This window comes from Takifugu rubripes, chromosome 8 (assembly GCF_901000725.2).
Source record: "Takifugu rubripes chromosome 8, fTakRub1.2, whole genome shotgun sequence".
Lineage (NCBI taxonomy): Eukaryota > Metazoa > Chordata > Actinopteri > Tetraodontiformes > Tetraodontidae > Takifugu > Takifugu rubripes.
The window spans coordinates 2671551-2696612 of NC_042292.1; the positions used below are offsets into that span (position 1 = coordinate 2671551).

Below are 25062 nucleotides of genomic sequence, written 5' to 3' on the forward strand. Positions count from 1 at the left end.
GGAACCACAAGAAGTCCCCCCCATCCAAATAAAATCTTGAAATGGGCTATGAAACCTTGCAAGAATACAATCGCCTCCACTCCATGAGACTGACATAGATGTGACTTTTCTAAATGCAAATGCAGAACGGTCATACATTGATGAGAGTAAATAAATGTTCAATAATAGCTGCCCGTTGTTGTGAAGCGACCTGCCGAAGCAACAGAGCTCTTCTCTGAATGGCTTCTTTCATTGGGGATCTGTTAACTGACAACTCGATCGTTTGCCCAGAGGCTTCATACTGCTCAATCCTGACTAGATCCATTGGTTTTTTAAGAAATGTACTATTTATCAGGCCACGCATGTGGTCAGAACCTTTTAAAAACAGACCTGTAGATCAAAATGTCCTGAAACGGCATTCGTTTTTAGATGTGTTATTATATAGTTGCTAAGTCCATGTAGTTTAATGTAGTTACAGATATTCACTTGGCAGGACAATTATGTAGAAGTTTGTACTGGGGGTGGGTACTTGAATATAAAGTATAAATCTAATTACCTTTGAAACCTGCCTGTCTACTGATTTCTACCAATGGAAACGTGTTTTTGTGCTAATCCCAACTGTGACATTTCAAACTCGCTCTCTTTGCACAGAATTTTTACCAACCGGTCCATGCATCTATGTAGCTGTCTCAAATATCATGCATTTACCAGAAGAGGTGCCGAGTAAAAAGAAAACATCTCTTTGCTCCTTGATTTGATTTGGCTAATAATAGAACATGATACAGCCATTGCATTGATCTCTCTCTCTCTCTCCCTCCGTCTGTCTCTCTTGCTCTTTTCCTGTCAGTATAAAACACTTGGAATCTCTGAAGAAGAGGATCGGGCGCATTGTTTCAGAATACTAAAGTAAAAATGAGGGTTTGCCGAGCGACAGGATCTGCTGTGCACAGAAGCCCAAACCTTTTAGGGTCAGACAGGACAAGGATAAAAAGAGGGGAGGGGACGCCATGTGGGAAGGAAGTGGCCTGAGTCGTTTGCCTGTGAGGGTTTTGTTTGTTTTCCTCTCCGACAAATCTATTTGGGACTTAGATGGTTTTAGGTGCGCCTGCAGAAATCAGCTGCAGCCAGGGGTCCCTACACATTCATTGATGTTCCATTGACAGTTTTGGCTAATGTGGTTGAGAACCCAGCTGTTCTCGAGACGCAGCCCCCCCTCCTCCTGTCTATTGCATGTGTGTGTAGCATGTTGATGTGAATGATGTAAGGTGACACTTTTGCTTTTGAGAAAGGTTAACACACCCACCTCCTCAGTTCAGCCCTTGCTAATGGCGGCGCCTGCCTGTGTTATTTAATTACAGGTGCCCCGATGCATGGTGACGTAAGCGTTTAGTCTCATCTGCTGAGGTAGACAATTTTTCACCCTAGAGGGGAAAATGAAGAAGGTCGGCCCCCCTCAGCCGCTGAAAGTGTTGAGAAGTGTTGCTTGTGCAGCACAGGATTGTGGGAATCGTCTGCGAAAAGCAAATATTTTTGATTCTTCCACAACTGTAAAGACGGTTCGGCCTCGGTGACGTCAGCGAAACACTCCGGCTCTCGGTCCCAACCTTTGTCAAGCGGGAGCGCGGTGACAAAGATGGTACAGCCGTTGTATTGAACGCGGGCTAAAACGTGGCGACGCCGGACCTCTGACTCATCGCTTCTGTCCCGCTCCAAGCTGCACAGCCCCATCAGCATGTCATCGGCTGGGAATTGGGGAAAAGTTCAATTTTAAGAAGAGCCAGGCAAAAGCTTTTTAAACGCCAATGACGGTAACAGAAATGGCCACTTCTTTGGACAACCCCTTTTTAGTCCTGCAGGGGAAGGATGCACATTGCTCTTCTGAAAGCATTTGTGTGTCTTTGTATCTGTAGGGGTGGTGCTGATGAGTTTAGAGGTCAGATGCTGAGGGGAGGGCGAGGGCCAGCGGGAGGGGGAGGCGGTGCGGCGTGTTTGTTTCCTGGGGAGGGGGGGATGGTGGTAAATATGATGACAGCACAGAGACAAGGACAGGGCTGATCAGCATCATATGGCTGCATTTTGGCAGCGGCTCAAAAAGCTTCACTGTCTTGCGGCGGCGTCCTGCATGCGCGGGAGTTAGTTTTCCTGGGACAAATTTGTCGTGCGTAACCGGCCCAGTTTTATTTTATCTTAGTTTAATGGAAATTTTCAAGCCTTTGGAGATTGGGGGAATACCTTCACGATCAGCATTCAGAAGCTGTTTCAACCAGAGCACTTTTTCATCCAGTAACTTCTCTTCAACGCAGAGGCAGAGATGCTGTAATTGAAAGCAGCCCTTCTTCTATTGGCTGATTTGCAAGGAGGCGGAGCCTAGGCACAGGCTGGTGGGCAGGAAGGGGCTGGATATGGGGACTGCGGGGGGAGTGGTTGGCTGGAGCCGTTCAGCCAAATAGTTGAAGTAGACACTCTTCCTCTTCCTGCCTGCCGAAAGAGAGAGAGACACCGAAAAAGAAAATCCCCGTCTAGGCATGAACCTCCGGCTGCAGCAGTCTGCGGCTCGCGTGGAATGACAACAGTTCACATGGTCATTAACTCCAGTCACTGAAAAGCCACGGTGTAGTTCTCTGTCACTGAGGCATCGGCTGCCTCCTTTTGCTCCGGACGGCCAAAAGACACGGGAAGATCTACTGGATCCTGTTAAATAAGGTGGGAATGGACTGTCATACTGGCTTTTTCCTCTTCTTTTTTAGAGGCTTTTTCAGAAGTTTTGCTGCAGTGTGCTGCAACACCAGCCGGGGTGGGGGAGGGAGCGTGAGGGAATGTTTTATCAGTGTGAGAGAAAGAGAAAAATGAGAGAAAGAAAATTTAGAGAGTTGGGATTAAAGAGCAGGAGCACTGGGGCTTGCAGAGACGGAGTGACTAGCATTATTGCAGCTTCCAGCACTGTAATGGACTTTCTCTTCAGAGAGGCTTTATTATCCCAGCAGTCAACTTAGCCCTTCCTCTGTCCAGATGTCACGTGGACCGCATATTTTTCACTCTATTGGGACCAACTTGGGCTATGTTACATTTGACCTCATGAAAATGTTAACAGACTGCAACTTTTGGGTTTGCTTAATAACAAGTTGTTCTGTCATTTGTCCTGTATGTTTGGACTGAACAAATGGGAAATTGACTGTTTGAGAAGGGAAGGATCGTTTCTGATGCGGTGCATTTGTTAGCCCGGATTTAGCTGTCACTTGATGCTGGGTCTGCCGCAGTCAAACCGTGGACATCATCGCCTGCATTCAGGAGGCCAGCGTAGTGTCATGTGCCTGGTTGCAGATCAGGGGGAAGTGGGTGTATTCTAAGATGGAACATCAGTCCAGCCTTTCCTGTTCCTGTAATGGGATACGTGTTAGACGAGGTCGTTTATTGCCGAACCATTCGAACCAGAACCCTTCTATCAATGTACCAAAAGTTTTAAGGAGGAAAATTGTTGGTATTTTTCAACAGTTGTATTGCTTCTGTCATATTTTGGATGATGTTACCTTGGTGGTCAACTTAAAGATACGAGCCACCCGAGCAGATTTGCTCACCTCTTTCCAGCTGTATTGTAATGAGTTTAGGACTTCTTTGATTCCCAGTTTAAAGTGTTACAATTGTCCTTGAAAAGAGGTGGAAATCGTCGCGTACAGAAAGGTATACTGTATTACAGAGTAGCCCTCTAATCTAAGAGATGGGTCCCGTATCATAAGCAGGCCATTTGGGTCACTGCGTTGAAGCTGAGGCTAATATCATATGGGACACATGTACCTGCTGAGTCTGAAATCCTTATTGTGTTGTCTTTGGACAGTAGCTTAGCCCCACTGATCTCACTCAAGCGTCTTTATCGCTAATGGCACTTGATGATATTGAATGAAAGAAGCTGTAGATTATGACGGAGACAATTCCATAGGTGTCATTGTGACTGTAGGATTAAAAAAAAGAAGTTGGGCTACGAAGAACAACCCCGTTATTTCCTTTTGAACTTTGGGTTCAGTTTGCTCAGAACAGGGGGGATTTTGATAAAACTTCTGCTGTAAGTGTAACTCATTTTCCATTACACACTGGAAATGGAACATTTTCCAGTTTCCCCTTCACAATGAGCCCTTTTATCCACAGCCCTGCAAAACATTGACTACCCCTTCCTCTCGGCTGTGCAAATGACCAACAGAACTGCGGTTCGACAGCATAAAATAGTCATAAATGGAAAGGCAGGCAGTTAGACGCCCTGGTCATGTACATGAGTCACATGGTCACGTCTGTGTTTGTCTTTGTTTGCTGGTTGACCTGAACTTAAAAATGTATAACCAGTGGAAACCAGGTAGCTTATCATGACCACTGAGCAAATACCAGCAGCTCCGATAAACTGCGAGGCACAGCCACAGCACACGGATGCCAGACTAATGGGTTACATACAAGAGGTGGACGCAATGAGTTTCACTGGAGTTGTCTGGGTCCTGCTGACTCTCATTAAATTAAACAGACTGACTAAGATAATGCCCCTGCCAGCTGGCCATAGTAAGCGTCAGTAATCCATAAAGTCTAGTACCGTGGTGCTTCCCTTCACATCTCCACCCTCCTTTATCAGGTCACCCTGTCTGTACGGTGTTTATACTGTGGACATGAAGGGGACATTTCATAGGAATGCTAAACATAAACAGAACATGGCTTTTTATGTTTGATTTGGATTTTTGTCCTTTACTGCAGAGGCCACGAGAGACGGCAAAAAGATAAATGATTTAATCATCAAAGTAAACATTTCTCCTGATAGTCACATTCTTTTAGTTTCAATCTAGTTCATTACAGTAAACTGAAATGTATTTGTGTTGCCAGCATGTGACTTAGCTCACCTAAGGAGGCAATATCTTGTGTGAGGCCTTTTCTTTTTCTGGTGCTTTTATCACAAGATACTCTGCCTCAACACACCAGCAGTTAGTTATTAAACTACACAAAGCCTGGTCTCAATGCAGCACATCGACAGTAACCATAATAATAAACGGGGGGAAATGCTTCCACGGAAGTTAGATATGTGGCATATTGCACAGAGTGGAAGTGGGAACAGATGTGGTCTCCATCCTATATGAATTATTAGAATCTTTTTGAACTGCTGTCCTCAGCTTAATTTTGTTTTCAGTAGCTTTCATGGCAAACACTGCCAATGCTTCCTGTTAAATCCCTGTGTGCTTTTCAGATAAATCCAGCCATCCCTTTTCAACACTGCCAACCATCTCAATTCTGTGACAGCCTTCAGTTCAGTAATATTCATAGAAGACTAAGGAATAACTGAACACAATTTAACCTATAATTGGCTTCTTCTAAGGCCAAAAAAGAGAAATGTCGCTGTTATCCCTTTACACACACTGATAAAGTAGGTTAGTGTTACCACACACATCTTAGGGGTTCTAAAAATAAGAAGGGATTAATTGTTGAAGGTCACATTTAACATGATTTTTACCTGACTTTCTGTTCTGCAGTGATTGGCTGTCTCCCATGGGGAGATGATGCAAAATTAAATCTTGTCTCAGAGAGGAGTGGGGCCTTCAGATCAGGATGTTCAGGCCAGGACGGTTCTCATCTCATCTCATCTGAAATCATCATTACACAATGATGATCACAATGTGATCTTGCATCATTTTGGTCTTAAATTGTTTCCATTTCCCCTTGATCCACGAGCTGTCTGTCCCCTGAATGCACAGTAAAAAAAAACAAAAAACCCGGTCTCTGCAGACAACAGGGGGGTCGTAAACGTCAAAACACGAGGGGGACAGGCAGTGCACCTAAACATAACGAACCACATTCCAGCCAATCACCAACACGATGGTGGGGGAGGGGTGGTCCTCAGTGCATGTACATATATAAATATCAATTTACTTACCGAACATTTGGGGCTAGCTCAACCGTCTTAGCAACATTAGCCTAGTACAGATCCATTTTCTATTTTGACGGTTATGAAAACATTAGGGGAAGGGGGGAGATTTATTAACTTTGAATATCAACAGACGTGACATCATGCTATATCTCATATTGCATCTTTAATGGAACAATACAATCATACAAGATCTAGTTCCACATTCATATGTTTGAAAAAGTAAAAAAAAAATGATGGCAGTATTTCACATGACCCACGATTGTGCTGTAAATATGCAAATCTGTAAGCACAAAAATGCCATACGCAGTTAAAGTAAGTTGGTGTTTTGGATTTATCATTGATATCTTTATCTTACTCTATTTTTCATCCTTGAGGCTTACTTTAGAAGAACTGCAGAGTGTTCAAGAACAACCAAGGCAAAATGTAATATTTAGGTTTTCAGGACAAAACATCTTGCCTTATATTCACTCCTGGGAGCGCTTATTAATTTGTTTTTCATCATTTCAGTGGTGCATGTCGCAAATGTTCAAGTTTTTATCCCTGACAATCTAAAGGAATGCACGTTATGTTCATTGGGAACTGAAAAGTGGTCTCAGGCATGAGTGTTGTGAGCCCTTGGCTGGATTGATGATCTCCTAGTCTGTTTAGCACAGACGGGTTTCCAAGTTTGGAGGAGCAAAGAGGGAATCTTAAAGGAGCTGTTTGTTTTTACAACCCTTTGCCTTCTTCTCCCCGTGTCTTAGCCCTGAATTCCCACCCCCCAGTTAGCAGGAAAACATTTCCAGATGTGCCCAGAACAGAGCTCCCTGCACAGTAGCTTAGCGAGGGATTCCACAAACTGAAGCTAAAGGTCACTTCCTGAAATTGTTGCTTTATCAGTTATCACCGTTGCTTTTTCTCCATAGAGGCATGGATCTAAAAGCCTGTCCTAATAATGGCGGGTGAGTGTAGACCTCTCGCGTATATGATCTGGCAGGAAACTGTCAGCGAGCCGGTGTCTAGATTCAGATATATTGCAAGATGCTGGGTTGCGTCATAATTGTGTCTGGCATATGGATCTGTCTGGGCCCCTTTGTGGCTGCTGGGTAGGAGCCTGGAATAGTGCTGCACTGTGCGCTTTTCTATTGGCTGTATCATCCCACTGTGCATGACTCCACGGGGTGGGTTGGATGCCAGAGCTTTTTTCTATCGCTGCTTTAACTCAATGCTCTTGTCCACTGTCTCAGAGCACAGAGCGTTTGGCGTAGCGCAGTTTTTGTATGCATTCTGTCGGAGAGTCGACGGGCTTGAAAGCACAATGGCCCACAGCAGTGATTGGGGATACTTGAACTCAAGTGGCTTTTGAATAACATCACAACTGCCTTTTCTCTGGTTCATCAGCCCCCTGCCCCTAAGAGCTAGTACCCCTCTGTTGCACTTTGCGCACAAATGCAGATTGGCAGACTAAAACTGTTTTTTTCATTTGAAGCCTGTTAGATAAGTGGTTCCTCATCATAATATTCCATCCTATTTATCAAGCTATTTTCTCTCCCTGAATGACATTTTCTTTTTTGTTCTTTCCCCCATCTCTCTCCTTTCAGATTGCTGACAGAAAAGTGCCTTGTGAGACAGCATACTTGAAGATTCCAGGCTGGAAGAGCTCCAGATTTGTTCCATTAAACTCCTGACAGGACATAGCGCAGCAGCAGACCCCCCCTCACCTTTTGCTTTGCTCTTACCTGGCCTAGGTGAAGAGAAGCTACAACTGGAGAAGCACAGGAGATTCACGAGCAACAGAAACCTTGTGTTGCCCTTAAGTGTGCCATTGAATCTCAAAATAGCGCCACACTTTTTTTCCCCCTGTAACATCCCCTCCTACACAGATATCATCACTCATACGAAGGACATTTTGGGGACACTCGTACACCCAGCTGAACTACCTTCCAAGAATGTCCCCTCTGCCTTGTCAGAGCTCTGCATCTGAAACGTACTGATTGACCACTCAAACGTGTAGTCCCATGGTCCCCTCTCAAACATATTGTCATTCGCTCACCTCCGTTTTTTTAAAAGCAAGGACAAACCTCACCAACAGAATTGAAGAAGATCCGTCTGGTTGCATGCTTGAACACTTTTAGTCGTGTTGTGTATTTTCACTCTGATTCAAGAAGATAACCGCTTCCCAAAACCAAGACACAAGGCTTCTACTCTATTTCCACAGCCAGCCGCTGACATGGCTCTAAATATTGCATCGATAAGGGACACAAAATGGCTGACCCTGGAAGTGTGCAGGCAGTTTCAGAGAGGAACTTGTTCACGCAGCGATGAAGAGTGCAAATTTGCCCACCCTCCTAAAAGTTGCCAGGTGGAGAATGGAAGAGTAATTGCCTGTTTTGACTCTTTAAAGGTAAGGAATTCTTTTTAAATATCATTTTTATATATTTTCTACTCTTGGTTTGCTTTTATGTCTGTGTTTATTTTCATAACACAGAAATAAGGCAATTTCTCCCAAAGTAACCTCACTATAATCTAAGATATAATATTACAGTTTCATGGTTCTAAATAGTTGGTGGTGTAGGTTGTCTTCTCAGCAGGTTTCAGCACTTCGTGCTGTGTTGTAGTTAGCAGCTTAACCTGTGCAGCCAAAGGTCATGGAGGTGTGTTGTCTTGTTTCATACCACCATCATAGAAAGAGAGTGCCATTTAAAAAAAAAAAAAAAGAAAGAAAAAAGAAACAAAATCTTCATTGATTGTCATCATGAAGACATTTATTTCAAGTATATAGATGATTTGAAAAAGGATTTGATAAGTCATCACATTATTGTAGTTTAATTCCCAAATGTTTGTCAGTCAGTCATGATCAATTTGTTATCATCCTCCACCAATCTGACACAGATCCTCTGCACGCTGTGCACTCGGTGATTTATCTGCTTTTGGAAACTACAGTCAGACAAGCCTGGCTGAGGAACATGAATTATCTGGGCTCGCGGGCTGTCATTTCACCAACTTTCAACATTTTCTCTTGACTTCTTCGAATTGTAGCTTCCAGGCACTGACGGATCAGGTGTCATTTTTAACTCTTTAAAGTTGTGATACATAAATCAGCCCCACTTATTAAGGACATACGTCTTATCTTCTTACAGACGTTTCCATCATTGGAGATGTTTCTGTTCAGGTTTAATAGAGCAGCCTGCAGAATATCAGTAATAACTGGTGCTAATGCTCTGAAAAGCATAACATCAATATCCTGTGTGTTTTGGATTAGAATGGTAATGCAGAATTGTGGACTCAGCTTTCGGGTCTGATATTTACTTACATTGGCTAATGCTAATGAAGTTGAGCTCTTTAATACTATGATTCTTCTGAATGTTGCAATGAATATCACAATTATAAATAATACCTGCATTATTGACGCTTTACCTCTTTTATGCCATTGTTTTTGTATTTATTGCTCATGGAAATATACAATTTAAATGTTTCCAGGCATCTTCCAATGTTCATATTAGATTTATAAGATGAAGGTCATGCATACAGCAGGAGAGGAAGAAACACAATGGTCATTTGATTCAGTGTTTAAAACAAAAGATATAGAAGCTGTTGAAAATATCAAACATTGCAGAATTGTCTTGTAATATCCGATGCATCATTTCCCCTCAACGCCATGAAGGTGGAATAAAAGTGGTATAAAACGTACGGATTCATGGATCCAATCTTGAGACAGTTTATGCCATTGTTCCTCAAGAAATCTTGTGTTTGTCATTTCACGCAGTTCAGGAAGCCCCATCAGCTAAAACCCTAATGCCACTAAACCAATAAATGTATAGATGGGTCTGTCTGTAATTAAAGGCTCTATTCAGAACAAGGAAACTGGAATCGCTTAACTCATGACTCCAATTCTCTGTCAGCCTTGCAAAGACTTTCCTTGTGACAATGAAGAGACTGAGTTCTTTATTACACATCAGGGGATGCATTTGGCTCCACAGCAGGACAGTTTCCACCCCATAATGCCCATGTAGCCCTCCCAAACCTCATGTGATCAGGTTATTGTGACAGCCAGCGTGTTAAGCTGCCAGGTGTGACTTTGTCATTGATCAGAGAGGTACTTTAGAGACCCATTAAGCTGGAAGTCAGCAGAGTTATGGGGTGGGAAGCATAAACTGTGTTGCATTTTTTAGACAGTAGTAGGCAAGAAAGTGGGTGGAGGAATCAACCCCTTTTATTGTTGTCAGGCTAACATGTTTCTTTCTACTGAACAAGATTTACAGCCTGCAATTTTTGTGTGTACAGTATGTGGAGTTTTTCAAAGCTGTGAATTTTAATTCACAATCAGAAAGTTTCATGATACTATTGGAGAAAATGGAGAAACTCTGCTAATTAGATTTGCAAGTGTGATTATCTCTGTGTAGCTTGTGACTGTGCATCCACCCTTGTACCTGAGCTTGGAGAACAATCTCTTCTTTCAGTATTTTATCAGGCATAGTCAGCAGATAATCGGCATGCTAAGGGTAGGGATAGTGGGGGTTTTGGACCATTCACTAACACAAGTTCCATTTGTGTGGAGCAGAAAAGGACCATCAGATAAACGTTTGCATATTCAGACAGCTAGTGTGATTTGCATGGGCCACACAGTGAAGAGTCATCCCTATTGGGGCTGGTTTTTCAGTCACAAGATCGACGCTCCGTGCTGCTCTCGGGGTTTCTGCGGTGTAATATTGAAGGTATTATTTTTGTCTCTATGCTACATTTGTCACCACTCTGCTTCATCATGAGCTGGATTCACTCGTGCTTAGTTGTGTTGTTCAAGCTTTAGTTTTCAAGGTATCATTAATTTCCATTGAAAGCAGCCCTGAAAATTTGAGAAGCCATGGTAGATAAAGAGGTACTATTTCCATAAGTGGTTTATCAGGTGAAAGGAAAGCATCACTAGCAGGTGACTGTCACAGGTGACTGAGTTTCAGTAAGGTTGTAGTTTCCTAAAGCAAATTACAACTTGGTAAACCAGAACAAACAATGAACTGTTTATTTTCTCTGGAATTTGCTTTTTTTGTTCCTCCTTGAGGAATCCCCAGTGAACTTTTTGCCCTTGGCCCCATTTTTTTTTTTTTTAAGATGGGCTCGGCTGCATTCCTCTGTGTAATCCTCTCAAACTGGGCCACACCCTGGACATAGCAAACATGTGCAGGGGAATGCATGCTGCACAGCGAGAAGTGTGTGTTCCCCTAGGGTCATTCACACAGACACAATCGTGCGCCCGATTGAGGTTGACAGGGGGCTGCAACACATGTGGCAATATTTGATGAGCCGTCACTAGACCCCCGCCACTCCTGTTTTTAAAAAGGCAGACACATGCATCACACACTCTGCCTTCCCAGTACAACCCATGTCAAAATGTATTTGATCCCTGTGAATCCATCCCATACATTCCACCGTATTGGTTGCAGCTCCTGCCTGACTGATCTAATAGTTCCTAGGATGGGAAAGAGGGAAGCGGAAGTCGAATCAGCTCATATTTATTGTCACATGACCCAGGTCAGGCTTTAAGGGTGTCTCATTGTATACTATCAATACATTTTTGTCATGCTGTATCCATGTGCACTTAACAACTGCTGTTGATCAGGAAAGAGAAATAGTAGAGCACATGTTGGAAAGTAAATGGGCCACTGCGCTGACCCACATCGGTGTGGATGTGTGTATACGTGTGTTTGAATTAGAGACTCTACTATATTCCTGCATGTCCCTCTCTGGGTTTGAAATATTGACATGCAGTAAATAGATGGATGTTGCATCACATCTACTCGTCAGTATAGAGATGGTCAGTCTCTGAACCATCAGCCATAGGTATTGCCATATTGCACTGGTGACACCTTTTTGAGTCTTGTGGTGCCTGGAAAGCAGAGCTGCCATCTTGAGTTCTGATACAACTGAAAAATAACCAAGAGAGGAGCTGTGCTGTCAGTCATGAAGCTTGACAAAGTTTGTGTTCTTTCTTAACTGATCAGAAACAACATAAGGTATTGAAAATATGGCTGCAAACATTTATTAAGAAAAAAAATGGTAGTCTGTGGTTCAGTCGAAGCCAACTGATCTTGTAATCTTTAAACAAAATTACCTCAATGTATTCAAAAAATGCAATGCACCTCAGACAAGTGTGACAACTGTGTCTTTATGAATTTAGGTTTTAACGCTGTTGGTGCATGTCTCCGCTTCAGGAACTTCCCCCGAATTGCGATTTACAGGAACTTTTACAGGGCATAATCACGTCCCTCCTCCAGGGTAGTTACTTCAGGCCTGAAAAACCCTTCGGTGGCTAAACTTAGAGCAGGATGTGATGTGGACCCCAGCAGAAGAGGAGCATTAGCCTAGCATACATCACCCCAGCGACGTCACATTCAACGCTGTCGCACAATGATTACACAACGGTTGAAACTTCTGCCGTTACCAAGGGGAGACCTGAGGCTCGAGAGGGCCAAGTGAGAGGAACAGTTCCTGTAATGTTTCCCACCCCAGTATTTACCAGAATCTCCCACGGTGAAAATGCACCCCACAATACTTGGTGTAGTATAGATACTATAGAATAGTAGGTGTTTGTCATCTTGTGAGAGCCTCCTGCAAAATGATGGACCGCCTGAGCACTGAAAATCTGTCCAACTGATCTATCAGTGTCTCACCTGTCTCCATCCACCCACTGACTGAGTCATCTTTATTTTTTTCCTCTTTATACTGCCCACAGAGCAGATAAAGTACTAGATGTATCTACTTAAATCAGCATTGCAGGAAGTACAGTGCCACACTTACAGTTCATACCCAGCTACTCCCAAATATCCTATATTCTATAGCAGTTGTAAATGGAGGGGAAGATCTATGGCAAAACATTCAGGAGGCTCACTGTGTATTTGACCTTTAGTGTCTGTCTCGTTAATTATTGACAAGCAGTTTCATCATCACTCATCCAAAACAGACTAAGGTCATCTCATTCCTACCGATGCTGTCCTTTGTTTCTCTGCTTTCCTGGTAGATATACAACAAAGGCCTATTTTATACATACAGATTTTCAAGAGTGTTGAGGGTTTCCCACAGGCTTTCTGTTATTCTCCTCTGCTTTTCTCAGATGCACATGCATGTACCTACACACACACACACACACACACACACACACACACACACACCTACCTATGGACCTACTGCAAGTAGTTTGACAGGGCCAACAGTCTCCCAGGAGCCAGCCTTTTATAATGAGACAGAGATTTTCTTAATTGGCGCCATGTAAGGAGGTGACAGAAATCCAATCTGTAGGGGCTCTGTAGGGGCTCTGCCTTCTTGTTTTGTCTAAATGACCATCAGTGTGTGTCATCAGACCTGGCATGACAACAAATCCCAAGTGTGTGTGCAGAAGATGTCAGGGTATAGGTTGTAGAGTCATTAATAAAATATTTCACTGGCAGGGAATGAAAAACCCTGACTTGTATAAATCACATCAAAAAATTAAGTGTTCTGCAGATATTGTCAAGCCTAAATCATCAAACTGAAGTAGCACATTAAATCAAAACTTTCTTCCCACCCTGGAATAAATTCTCATTTGTTCATTATGTACATAATAAGCATACCTTTAGATGATTGAGTTTAAAGAAATAAATTCATGCTGTAGATTCTAAAATAATGCATTTAGGAGTAAAAAAAGAAAAATGTGAGGTTTGTGTATGCAGTCAAGCTCGACAGGATAGGGTAGAGCAGCAAGAAGTAATTGAGAATTTTGCAGAGATTGTACCTTAATGTACATGAACTATTGAAAAACAGTAATCAAGCCCGAAAATCAGTCATCTTGATCTGTAATACTCAAACTGGGGTTTTTCCAGGTCAAATATATATATATATTTCACATTTTGTTTTTGCTCCTATAGGTCGGTCATACTGTAGAGGTGAGCGGAAAGTTTCTGGGGTATATGATGCTGTTCTCATGCGTGTAAACAAGGGCCCTTGATTAGGCTGAATTGGCTCGGCATGCCGGTTCATGGATGAACGTGAGATGGCCAATTTCACACTCAGCAGATGCCTGCAGCAGTGACCTGCTACAACAGGTGGACAGCACTAATTGGCAACGGGGGCTCTGACAGTGTTGGGTGAACCTGTGGAGAATGGGAGTGGAAACCACATGCTGTTGCAAAAATGGAATTGATGGCTGCTTAAACGACTTGGGAAAAATGTCAGTCAATGACTTTAACTGCTGTTGTCTGTCTTAAGAGGACATTTTCATCATCTCTGTGTGGGTTTATTCTACTCAGCCCGCGGGAGTAACAGTCCTCAGAGGCCTCATCATCACAACCAAAAAACAACATGGTGATTCTGCACCGTATTCCCATTCGGTTACATATAGTGAAACAAAATGACAGAATAATTCTGTGTAAACCCTTTTTACATTTGTGGTCTGGTTGTATGTAATTCATCAAACTGTTTGATGTTTGTAAAAGCTGTTATGTCTGTAAAATAGAAACAAGATCAATAAGAATCGATAAATTTGCCTCTCTATCAGTTTTATTGTAGCTTGAACGATAGCCTTCATAGCAGTGAACTTTTTGGTCAGCACCCAGAGCTTTAATCTCCAAACTGGAGAGTAAGCAGCTATACAGGAATTCTGCACCTATCTGCTGAGTGTGTCAGAAAGAGGCTTTGATGAATAGATCTGTTCTCTCCCTTCCATCTCATTATCCTCCTTTATCTGTTTTATGGATTTGCACAACTCCTTAACATGCAGTGACATGCAGTCAACGTCAGATGGGAAAGTAGTTGTAGGGTAGCCTTTTTAGTATCCTGTTTGTTTTATTTCTCAGCAGCATCTGTGGTGGGCTTGAGTTATATTTAGAGCGCCGCAGACAGAGAAGCTTTGATTGTTAGACAATAATCGAATTTGAGATACTGCTTTTAAAATTAGAACATTTATTTAGTAAAGGCCGACTGGCCTTCTAATCCTCATGACAACGTGGCATACTTCTAGTAGGACATTAACACTTTGTAGATAATTTATATAAAATTTTATTCTGGCATGATCAGTTGCAGTTAATAGATGACAAGGTCCACCTTCAGGAAGACGGCGTATTGAAATACAATGTCTGAGTGTTCTAGCTCTGTCTCAGCTATCCAGACTGAAATGTGGCATTGTCGTAGTTAAGCCTGGGTTAAGGGTGCGTATTTGTTGGAACACTTACTTCATTTAACACGAACCACAGCATAATGCAACTGAGTGCATCCTGGATATTGGTCTCAGTGTGTGTGTGTGTGTGTGTGTGTGTGCGCCTGTGTGTCTGTGTCTGTGTGTGTGTAGATTAAAGGAGCTCCAAGGGGTGGGTTTCATGTCTCAGCAGGTCACAGATGATCAGATTAACTGAAGCAGCGCCTCAACCTCCAGCTGGATTTGCAGTGTTGACTCTGCAGGTGCTGCACAACAGGGCAGCCAAAACTTTAACATAAATTTATCACTAACCTGCCATTAAGGGCTGATTGAGCTATATTTGTGGATTTTCAGATCAGATGCATATAACGGGATTATTCTGCAACTTAGTTTTCTTTTTTAAGTTCTTTTGAAAATGTAACTGAAAACTTGAATGAGATCATGTTTTTGTGATTGGAAGGCAAAGTTGAAGTAATATTCAACAAGTCCATTCGCATAAATATCACTTGAAATATGTAACTGATTCCTTGAAAATGCTGTTTTTTTTTAACACCACATTAGTGCTCTTGTATAAATCTTAATGCCAAATCGGATGAATAAAATCCAAGCAAACTGGTGCTGACACCCTTAAATCAACTCCGACATTTTGTAGAGGTAACTGATCACTAAATTAAGCCACAAGTCGGCACTGTAAGAATTCCAGCATGTGTTTTTTCAGATGAAATGACAAAATGTTCCAAAGAAAGTGCCAAATCTTTTAAAATATATTTGGAAGAAGTTGAAGAAATTCAGTTGCTTAAGATAAACCTGGCTATGTCAAAATGTCTTTATTACCCATCACACACAGAGGTGGGACTATTTTCTCTTTACACCTTTATTCCTCTCTGGTCTTGGAACACGCCTGGATTTCTCTCTTGTTCTCTTTTTGGGTGAAGGCTGCCATCACCAGAACTCTGATGGATTACAGCAGCTAAAACAAAAATCTACCCTTTTTATAGAGGAAAGCAAGCTGATCTCCTATGAAGTCCTCTTCAATTCTGCCAGTTAATCACAAAATGAAGCATTTTTGGAGTTTGCGCGCTAAAATATGTTTTAAAACTCCCCATTTAAATGATCTCGCAAATTTCCATTTTAGAAAATCTTTGCTAGGCAGTAAAAGACTTTTTCTTATGAAAATGACTTGTTCTTACCCACTGTTCACTATTGATTTACAGTGTCCATTACAAGCCAAAATGTAGGCAAAAAGCCAGTTCATAATGGATTTTCAGTGTTTCCTGGTGTCCTGGAGCCTTACATCTTTAAAACAGATCCATTAGTTCAAATGGATCCATGAAAGCCACAAAACAAAACAAGATCCTTAAGAGGGAGCATTCTCCAGGTTTGAGAATGACACTCTGTCCATGTGCATCCAGTGCCTCCCTACTCTACCAGGTTCTGGCTTTCCAGAGCCCTGGAAAGATTGCATTGCGTGTCCTGTTGGTGTCTTATTATAGCTGGGGCCTTTCAAAGAAGTGGTTTCATATCAACTTGTACTTCCGTGGCTGTGCAATCAACTGCTGAGCTGCTTGTTTGAACCTTACTGAGAACGGAGTGAAATGGGCACGATTTGTAAAGAAAAACCTTTTCTACATCAGTGCTCAAGGGAAACGTTCACTTCCAGTTCAAATGTCAAGAGTCAACATTTGTGCACGGATTTTGAAAGTGTGGAAAGAACTTTTTCAAATCAGCAGCTTTTGCTCATTTCCAAAAGCTTTTGCAAGCCAGGAAATGCTCCAAATTGGATATTTATAGGACCAATATGATTATCTGTAAACAAAACAAGATAAATATTATCTATATGTACAGTAAATCCTTGATGAAAATGAATTACAGGAAGTGGGAACTTAAGAGATGTGAGGGAACATTGCCAGACAGGGCAATAGAATGAGATTCTATTGTGTACCTCTTTTTTGCTGAACAATAGCTTCTCTGGCTATATTTTAAAAGGATTACACATGTCATAGGCTTCATGTTAGAAGTCTCTCTCCTCCTGCTCTTGGACTGAAGATGACAGTTGGATAAGTCTGTACAGTATGTGAGATGTTTGTGGAGGGGCTTGCTGCAGATTGTCTTGGGTACTGCTATCCAAAAATATATTGCACATGTTGGATCCTTATTATATGACGTGAGTGACAATACGTGCCAATATTGGGACGTTCTACTGTCCTGATTTTACACCCTAGTTTTTTGGTTTTTTTTACTTCAGGGAGCTGCAGCCTCCTCGGGTTATTTAAGCTCTCACAAGATGTTATCACTCCATATTGTTAAGTTACCACATCTCCTGTCTTAGGGCCTGAGCTACTTACTAGCATCTCAAATAATGAGTGCTAAATTGGATGAGTGAGCTAAAAACTTGTGCATGCTTTTAGTAGGCTTTTTGCAAGTGATCTACTATGTTTGCATGCACAATTTTTAACAGGTGCAAAAGTGGTGCAGACAAGGATTTTGGAGTGCTACCAGCTGTCACCATGGAGACACACCATAAACTATTCCGGAGATTATGCCAGGCCTACCTGCGATGGTGCGCTGGAATGTTCCAGACGCAAGAAAATGCAGGGTTGCAGGAGTTTTTCCTCAGGAGATATGGCTCCGTTTTGTGACTGGCTCCAAATCAGCCCTTACGTCATCTAGCAGCTCAGAAATGCCATCACCGGATAAAAGATTTGTCTCTACTATTTTTATTTCTGAAATTCCAAATATGTTGACATGCTGACAGAAGGTTTATTTATCCATGAAACCAGAGGAGACAGAGAAGTTAGTGAAGCTCCTGGGTATGAACTGTATGTCTTAAAGACATAAAGTCCTGGATGTCTTCAAATTTCCTCCTCCTTAACCCAGGAAAAACTGAGGTCATGGTGTTTGGTCCTGAACCTCTCAGGGATAGATTAGATCACATGATCACTCTAGATGGTATCTCATTAACATCTAGTCTCTCTGTGAGGAATCTAGGAGTAACTTTTGATCAAAATCTCTCCTTCAACTCACACATTAAATTAGTCTCTAGAAGTGCCTTTTTTCACCTGAGGACCATCACAAAGATCAGGAAACTGCTGACGCGGCATGATGCTGAAAAGTTAGTCCATGCATTTGTTACTTCCAGGCTGGACTATTGTAATTCTTTATTATCAGGGTGTCCAAACAACTCTTTAAGAAGCCTCCAGTTGATCCAAAATGCTGCAGCCAGAGTTCTGACAGGTATTGACGAAAGAGATCACATGACTCCTGTACTGGCGTCTCTTCATTGGCTGCCCGTTAAATTTAGAATAATCTTTAAAATTCTTCTTTTGACCTACAAGGTCCTCAGAGGCCTAGCTCCATCCTACCTGGAGGAGCTAGTGATACCTCACCAGCCCAATAGACCGCTCCGCTCTCAGAATGCTGGTCTACTTGTGGTTCCCAGAGTTTCTAGGAGTAGAATGGGGGGCCAGGCATTTAGCTACCAGGCCCCCTGCTATGGAACCAGCTCCCTGTCCAGGTACGGGAGGCTGACTCCATCGCCACTTTTAAGATCAGACTTAAAACCTACCTCTTTGAAAAAGCTTATTGTTACTAATTCTGTAGTTCCAGTTACTATCATAGACAGACAGATTATCATACTTAGGGGGTCGTCTAATCGTTAGGTCACATCTTAGTTATGCTGTTATAGGCCGAGGCTGCCGGGGTCCAGAAACATGATCACCTGACAGGCCTCTGTCACCCCACTGGGTCATGGTTTCCTCTCCCTCTCCTCTCCTCTCGTCTCGTCTCGTCTCGTCTCGTCTACCTCTCCTCTCGTCTCGTCTCGTCTCGTCTCGTCTCGTCTCGTCTCGTCTCGTCTCCTCTCCTCTCCTCTCCTCTCCTCTCTCTCTCTCTCTCTCTCTCTCTACCCAGCCCCCCATCAGCAGGAGGGTCCCCCTACATGAGCCTGGTCCTGCTCAAGGTTTCTTCCTGTTAAAGGGGAGTTTTTCCTTGCCGCTGATGCTTGTTGGGGGTCAGGCCCTGGGATTCTGGAAAGCGCCTAGAAACAATTTTGATTGTAACAGACGCTATATAAATAAAGATTGATTGATAAGGTCTCATCTATAATGCTATGTTGGATCGAAGATTAACTAAACAAAGTAATTTAACAAAATATATATTTAGTTGGTTATATTCTATGATTATTAGTCATCATTTTCTTTAGATATTTTTCTTCATTTTTCTTCTCCAGTTTTTGCTTTGACTGGATCATCACAAGGATTGTAGGTTTTTTATTAGATATTTGTAGAGACCACAGGAATGTAATATAAAGGCAGGACACCTGTCCTGTTTTTACAAAGACATTTACAGATCTTCTTTTGGCTGCTTTAATCTATAGGCAGCCATTCTTTGTTAGAATAGAGCACCCTTTCAGTTCAAAATGCAAATGTTACAGTGGTTAACGAAGGGGCCCACAAATGAAGCATTATTCTGCCAGGGGAAGGGGAGGAAGACTGGCCCTCTTGTGTCTGTGCCACCCACAAGCACACAACAGCAATCACTCTGACCATTCATCTGGACTGACGAAGGAGGTAGGGGGTCGGGGAAAGGCTTTCTGCTGCTGATGAAGATGGCAGAGGAAAGCTCAATGTAACACTGGTTCCAAATGGACCATTTGGGCCAGTTTTACATGTCATTTGGTGATGATCATGATTTTTTTTAACCAGTTCTTTGGGGATTTTTACTTTCAGAATAGTGTTACATTATGTGGTGTCACACCACAGTATTATGAAATGTTTCGTTCTATGAAATGCAGGATAGGTATTACATTTTTCTTCCATAAATTTTGTTGGTATTTGTTGATATTACCCGTTGGTCCGTGCTGATCAAGGTCAGCTTTGATTGTAATCTTTTGACAGTGAAAGCTGTCCAGACATAACAAATAGGTATTCCTTTAATTTCATTCAGTGTCCTCAGGCAGTGTGAAAGAAGGTAACCCTAACCCTAACCCAATTCATAGCCGAGCAGCTGTTTGTGAATCCCAAAGCATGGATGAGCACAAGCATGATGATACAGCCTACAATGAGTGGTTGCTATGTGAGCAACCCTGCTGAAAGGTATAATTTTATCATGTAGCTATGGCTACACATCACTGGTGAATCGCAGGAGTGCCTTGGGGATTTCAAAGATCTTTTTCATAGAGGGCCGCTCAGAGGCAACACCAACCATGAATACATCTCTGCTCTGCACCGAGTGAGAAGATGGAAGACACAGATGTCCAAGCAGGTGTCGGTGTATTTGCATTTTATCACCCTCAAAGACAAAGACATTGCATACTGTTGTCATCAGCCGCATATGACTGTGAACCAAATGTTGGACCACCACAATCTTTATACCTTTAGGCTCAAAGCACACTCGTGTATATTATGCAGTCAGTGTGTCTGTATGAATGTTCAGCTATATTACACTGCAGCAATATTTTGTAATGAGAGAAAAAAAAGGTGCAATCCAAGAGGTGTTTGGTGATTTGAAATATAGCGAAACAAAATCACACAGCAACATGAATCTGAAGCAAAAGTCCAGGCCCCATCCCCAGCACTGACTCTGGCATGTGCACGTTTGGCGTATCCTTTCTTGTGTCAGCCTGTGTCTGTGATCTCTGTAGGGTGCGACTGTGACGCCTTCCTTCCCTGCTGTCCTCCCAAGCACACAATGTCACACTTGCCTTCATAGTCCCCCTCCACACACCCACACACACTGTCACACTTGCCCACGCAATTTCGCATACACAAGACATACTTGGACATACACACCTTTACCCCACTGTCATTGTGGTGGCTTCAATTAGTAGGTTCAGTGATTACATTATTCCTCTCGTCTGGACAGGGCTTACCAGATCTGTGTGTGCGCCAGTGTGTTTATCTCTATCCCCATGCTCTGTGTTATGCTTCCGTCGGTGTGTGGGCGACACTTGTTGTTATCGTGTGATTTTTAGTATGCATATGTGTGGGCAGGTGTGATTTTTGTGCCTTTCAACTCTGGGGGGGGGGGGGGGGGGTGGGGGTGGGGGGGGGGGGATATCAGTGGATCCCTACAGCTTTAACACCAGGCTCTGAAGATCAGTCCTGTCACACTTGTAAAGCCCCGCTGTGCCAAGCCTGTTAGCCTATACTTCTATTTAGTCCAAATCCAAATGTCTTTTTTGCGTGTTTTTAATGAGCATCTATGAATATTCTAGTCTCTCTTGTAGTACAAACTCGGTAAAATTACAAATTATTGACTCTACTGCATTTTTTATGTTCTATGTGATGTGTATAATGTCATTCTGGAAATTAGGATGGTAGAGTTTTATCGTTTTAGTTCAGGTTAGTCTGAAAGTTTACTGGTTATTTACACTAAGGGGCAAGCTTTGGTGATAACCTGAGGTTGTTTCAAAGTTTTTAGTCTCCTGTTTTTACTGGCAACAGGTGTTAGTTTGGCTAAATGGCCTAGAACAGGTTTAGGAGAACATTCAGTGGCGAGGGGTGCTTCAGTGCTTTTGAACCTTTAAACCTTTGCTCATCCATATAATGCTTTCATTTTTTTTGTATCACAACCCATGGGATGTGTTCTAGATGTGTGCTTTGCAAAAAAAAAAACTCAGAGAAGAACAATATGTTTTTTTATGCTTTCAGACCTCCAACTCATTTATCACAGAACAATTGCATATAGTTTGATATGGTCCATACCTAAGACATGTTGTCTTGTCTGAGCGGAAATTAGCCACTCTGCTGTCACTCTTTCCTGTCATGGAAATAGGGTCTGTTCGGACATCCTCGTTCTACACTCATTGTAATCTATTTTCCCCTCTGTACGTATTCATGTCTGTCGGCTCTGCCCACATCTTTTCCACTGCTCACCTTCTCATTCCAGCTTTCCTCTCCCCACAGCTCTATTCCATGTATTTTTTTGCATTGTGGCTCACTCCTGACCCTCTCTCTGGTGTTCCACCCACTCTCTTTGCAATAAGTACCACACCGAGTATCCATATTGGATTATTGTGTTTGCTGTTCGCCTCTGGGTAGACAATGTAATTGGCTTTATCCACAAGGGTCTCTGTCATCCTGATTCTACCAACACTACATTCGCCTTTTCATGGTGAATGGGGACTGACCTGTCCATCAAAAGACTTTGGGGACCTAGTTCTTGTGCTTCTCAGGATTTTTAAAATGAATGTGAACTGAAGATTATTGAGTTGATGGTGACCGTGTTACCCAACTAACAATTCAAAAACTGGTTTTTATTTTCCATGGCGGTTTTTTATTCAGTGCCACCTGCTTTCCCCACCGCGCAGACATAAACAGCCCTCAATATAATACATTCAACACTCTCCAAGTCTAATGTATTCTGAAAAGCTGTTCATCAACAGCTTGATTATTTTTAATCATTCACTTTAGTTTAGTATCTCATTGATCCAGGTGAGACCATTTATGATGTTTGTCTCTTCTCTCTCATTCCCCATCTACTCTGTCTCCCCTGCTCAGGGGCGCTGCACACGAGAGAACTGCAAATACCTCCACCCACCTGCTCACCTGAAGACCCAGCTGGAGATCAATGGGAGAAATAACCTAATCCAGCAGAAGACAGCGGCGGCCATGTTGGCTCAACAGATGCAGTTTATGATCCCCAGCACCACCATGCAGCATGTGGTCAGTGTGTGATTATGTACAACAGAAGATGATGCTGTGCTAAACTGTAAAATCATTTTTCAAGTCGCTCTTTTCTTTTATATTTCTTACACAGATGTGTGGGTTTTTTCAGATACCCTTCATTGTTACATTAGCACTCTTTCTTTGCACTATTTTCTAGCAGCATGTGTTTACCCATGATCTATGTTTTATGAGATGCCCTTGGGTAAAGAATTCCAACTTCTCCGTGGGAGTTTCACTGCAGGAAATGGCTCGGCTGTAGTTGTACTGGTCAGGTGTCAGATGTGGTAAATGCAGAGGTGTGTGTGTGTGTGTAGTAGAAAAAAACACTACTGAGCATATTTATCAAGGATAGGTTCAGTAAAAGAAAAAACAGTCCTGCATGTGTTTATCCTGTCACTCTTATTTTCTAAAATAACCCTTGTTTTTACCCTCTTTCCACCTACTGTGTTGGAGTATGTCTATTATGAAATTAATAAGAACATAGAAAGTATTGAGAAAGTATTGAGAAAATAATTTCTTATGACCATCACATAATTTCTTATGACCATCACATCCTGTATTTACAGCAGACGTTTCCAGTGAACCAAGGTCTGGGTTCCAGTGCAGGTTTGAGCTATACACCATACCTGACCCCCATGTCCCACAGCATGGGCCTGGTCCCCACAGATATCCTGCCCACCACCCCAGTTATTGTCCCTGGCAGTCCTCCTGTTTCTGTCACTGCTGGCTCATCATCCAACCAGAAGCTCCTGCGCACAGACAAATTAGAGGTGAGCCATTTTATCTGACACTACAGATGTGATAACCCATTATTACTAATGTTTACTGCGAGATAATGATTACATTGACACCTTACTGTGATTATGTTTGAACTTAGCTTCAGGAAACTTGTCTTTTGGATTTAATACAAGTCATTACTAACGCTAATAAACATTAACTTTCTAAAATGGAACAAATTACAAAATAACACCAATTACTTAATCATTTAATCATCCCTTTTACATTGTCCATGTAGAAAATATTTACACCAAATACAGTCATTTATGAACCCAAATAGTAAGTTATTTTCTTGGGGAAACATTCATTTTAAATATTGTGTTTTATCCTTATTTAACGTGCTAACCTGCGAGATGTGCGTACTATTCATAAGCGATATCTGATTATGCTACCTATCGTAGACATTATTATCATATTCTGCATCACATTTATTCAGATAAACAATAATCTTGTGATGCGTGGTGCGTGGGTGTGCGCCTGTATCTGTTTTTCTCAGGGAGGGTTATCACTTAGCAACAGAATGAAGTTGGCTCTAATGAAACACTATCCCTCTGAGACACGTGCGCACTCCCACGCAAAGCTTGTGGATGGGTGCAACACACATGTACGTGTGATGTGTGTGCATCGGTTTGTTTTTAATATGTGTGTTGTTTAAAGTTGATATGTATTTGCAAATGTGTGTCTAAAGTGTGAGTTCACGTTCAAGCGTGAGACTGTGATGAGAATGCTTCGCCATTTTCAACGTGTAGTAGTTTATTTACGTTGTGTGAAGGATAAAGAAATGCCAAGTGCACCTAAAAATATTTTGATTTTAATCATAAATAATTGTACATGGTCCAAATGTATAGTCTACGGTTTCACATATTTTAATTGAAGGCATGATCTAGTGCAAGCAATATATCTGAATGCATACCAATATCCTTTAGAGGTAAAAAGATTAAAGACAGCCAAACTATTTAAGATTAATTTGTGAAAAATAGTAAACAAAGAAAAAAAGTTAAGTGAAATACTGGACTACAATAGGTTAAAAAAGGATAAGCGTTTATAAAATATTAACAGTTCAAAATAAGTAAACAGCTTTTTTTCTTGAAATCGTGATGAGCTTGATGAGTGTCCCATGAAATGTTTGTTTGTCTTTGTTTTCTTGTTGTCCTTCATAATCGCCGTGTGTATTGCTTGTGCCCTTTACTCCAATTTTCGCAGGTTTGCCGCGAGTTCCAACGGGGAAACTGCGCTCGAGGTGAGACTGACTGTCGTTTTGCCCACCCGAGTGACAGCCCCATGATTGACACCAGCGACAACACGGTCACTGTCTGCATGGACTACATCAAGAGCCGCTGCTCTCGTGAGAAGTGCAAATACTTTCACCCCCCAGCCCACCTACAGGCCAAAGTTAAGGCTGCACAACACCAGGCCAATCAGACGGCTGTGGCCGCCCAAGCTGCTGCCACAGCTGCAGCCATGGTGAGAGCAGAGCACTATTTTTATTCCTACTACACTCAGTGTGCACAGAGGTAGAGCAGTAGTTACACCAGAGGCCTTGATGATATTAAGGTCTATTCCTACAAACCGGCAGATTGTGATATGTTATAACCAATTTGGACTAACTC

General features: G+C 42.2%; 1 protein-coding gene across 14 annotated transcripts in view; it reads left to right on the plus strand.

The window, feature by feature from the left end:
- mbnl2a (Muscleblind-like protein 2a-like) overlaps positions 1-25062 on the plus strand; it is a 37984-nt gene that overhangs the window by 587 nt on the left and 12335 nt on the right. For 11 of the 14 annotated variants that reach the window (XM_029839525.1, XM_029839529.1, XM_011606053.2 and 8 more), the window contains exons 2-5: positions 7450-8252; positions 22508-22672; positions 23242-23445; positions 24656-24916. In XM_029839525.1, coding sequence (XP_029695385.1) covers positions 8079-8252; positions 22508-22672; positions 23242-23445; positions 24656-24916 — 804 coding nt within the window. In that variant the 5' untranslated portion in view covers positions 7450-8078. 14 annotated transcript variants of the gene reach the window in all.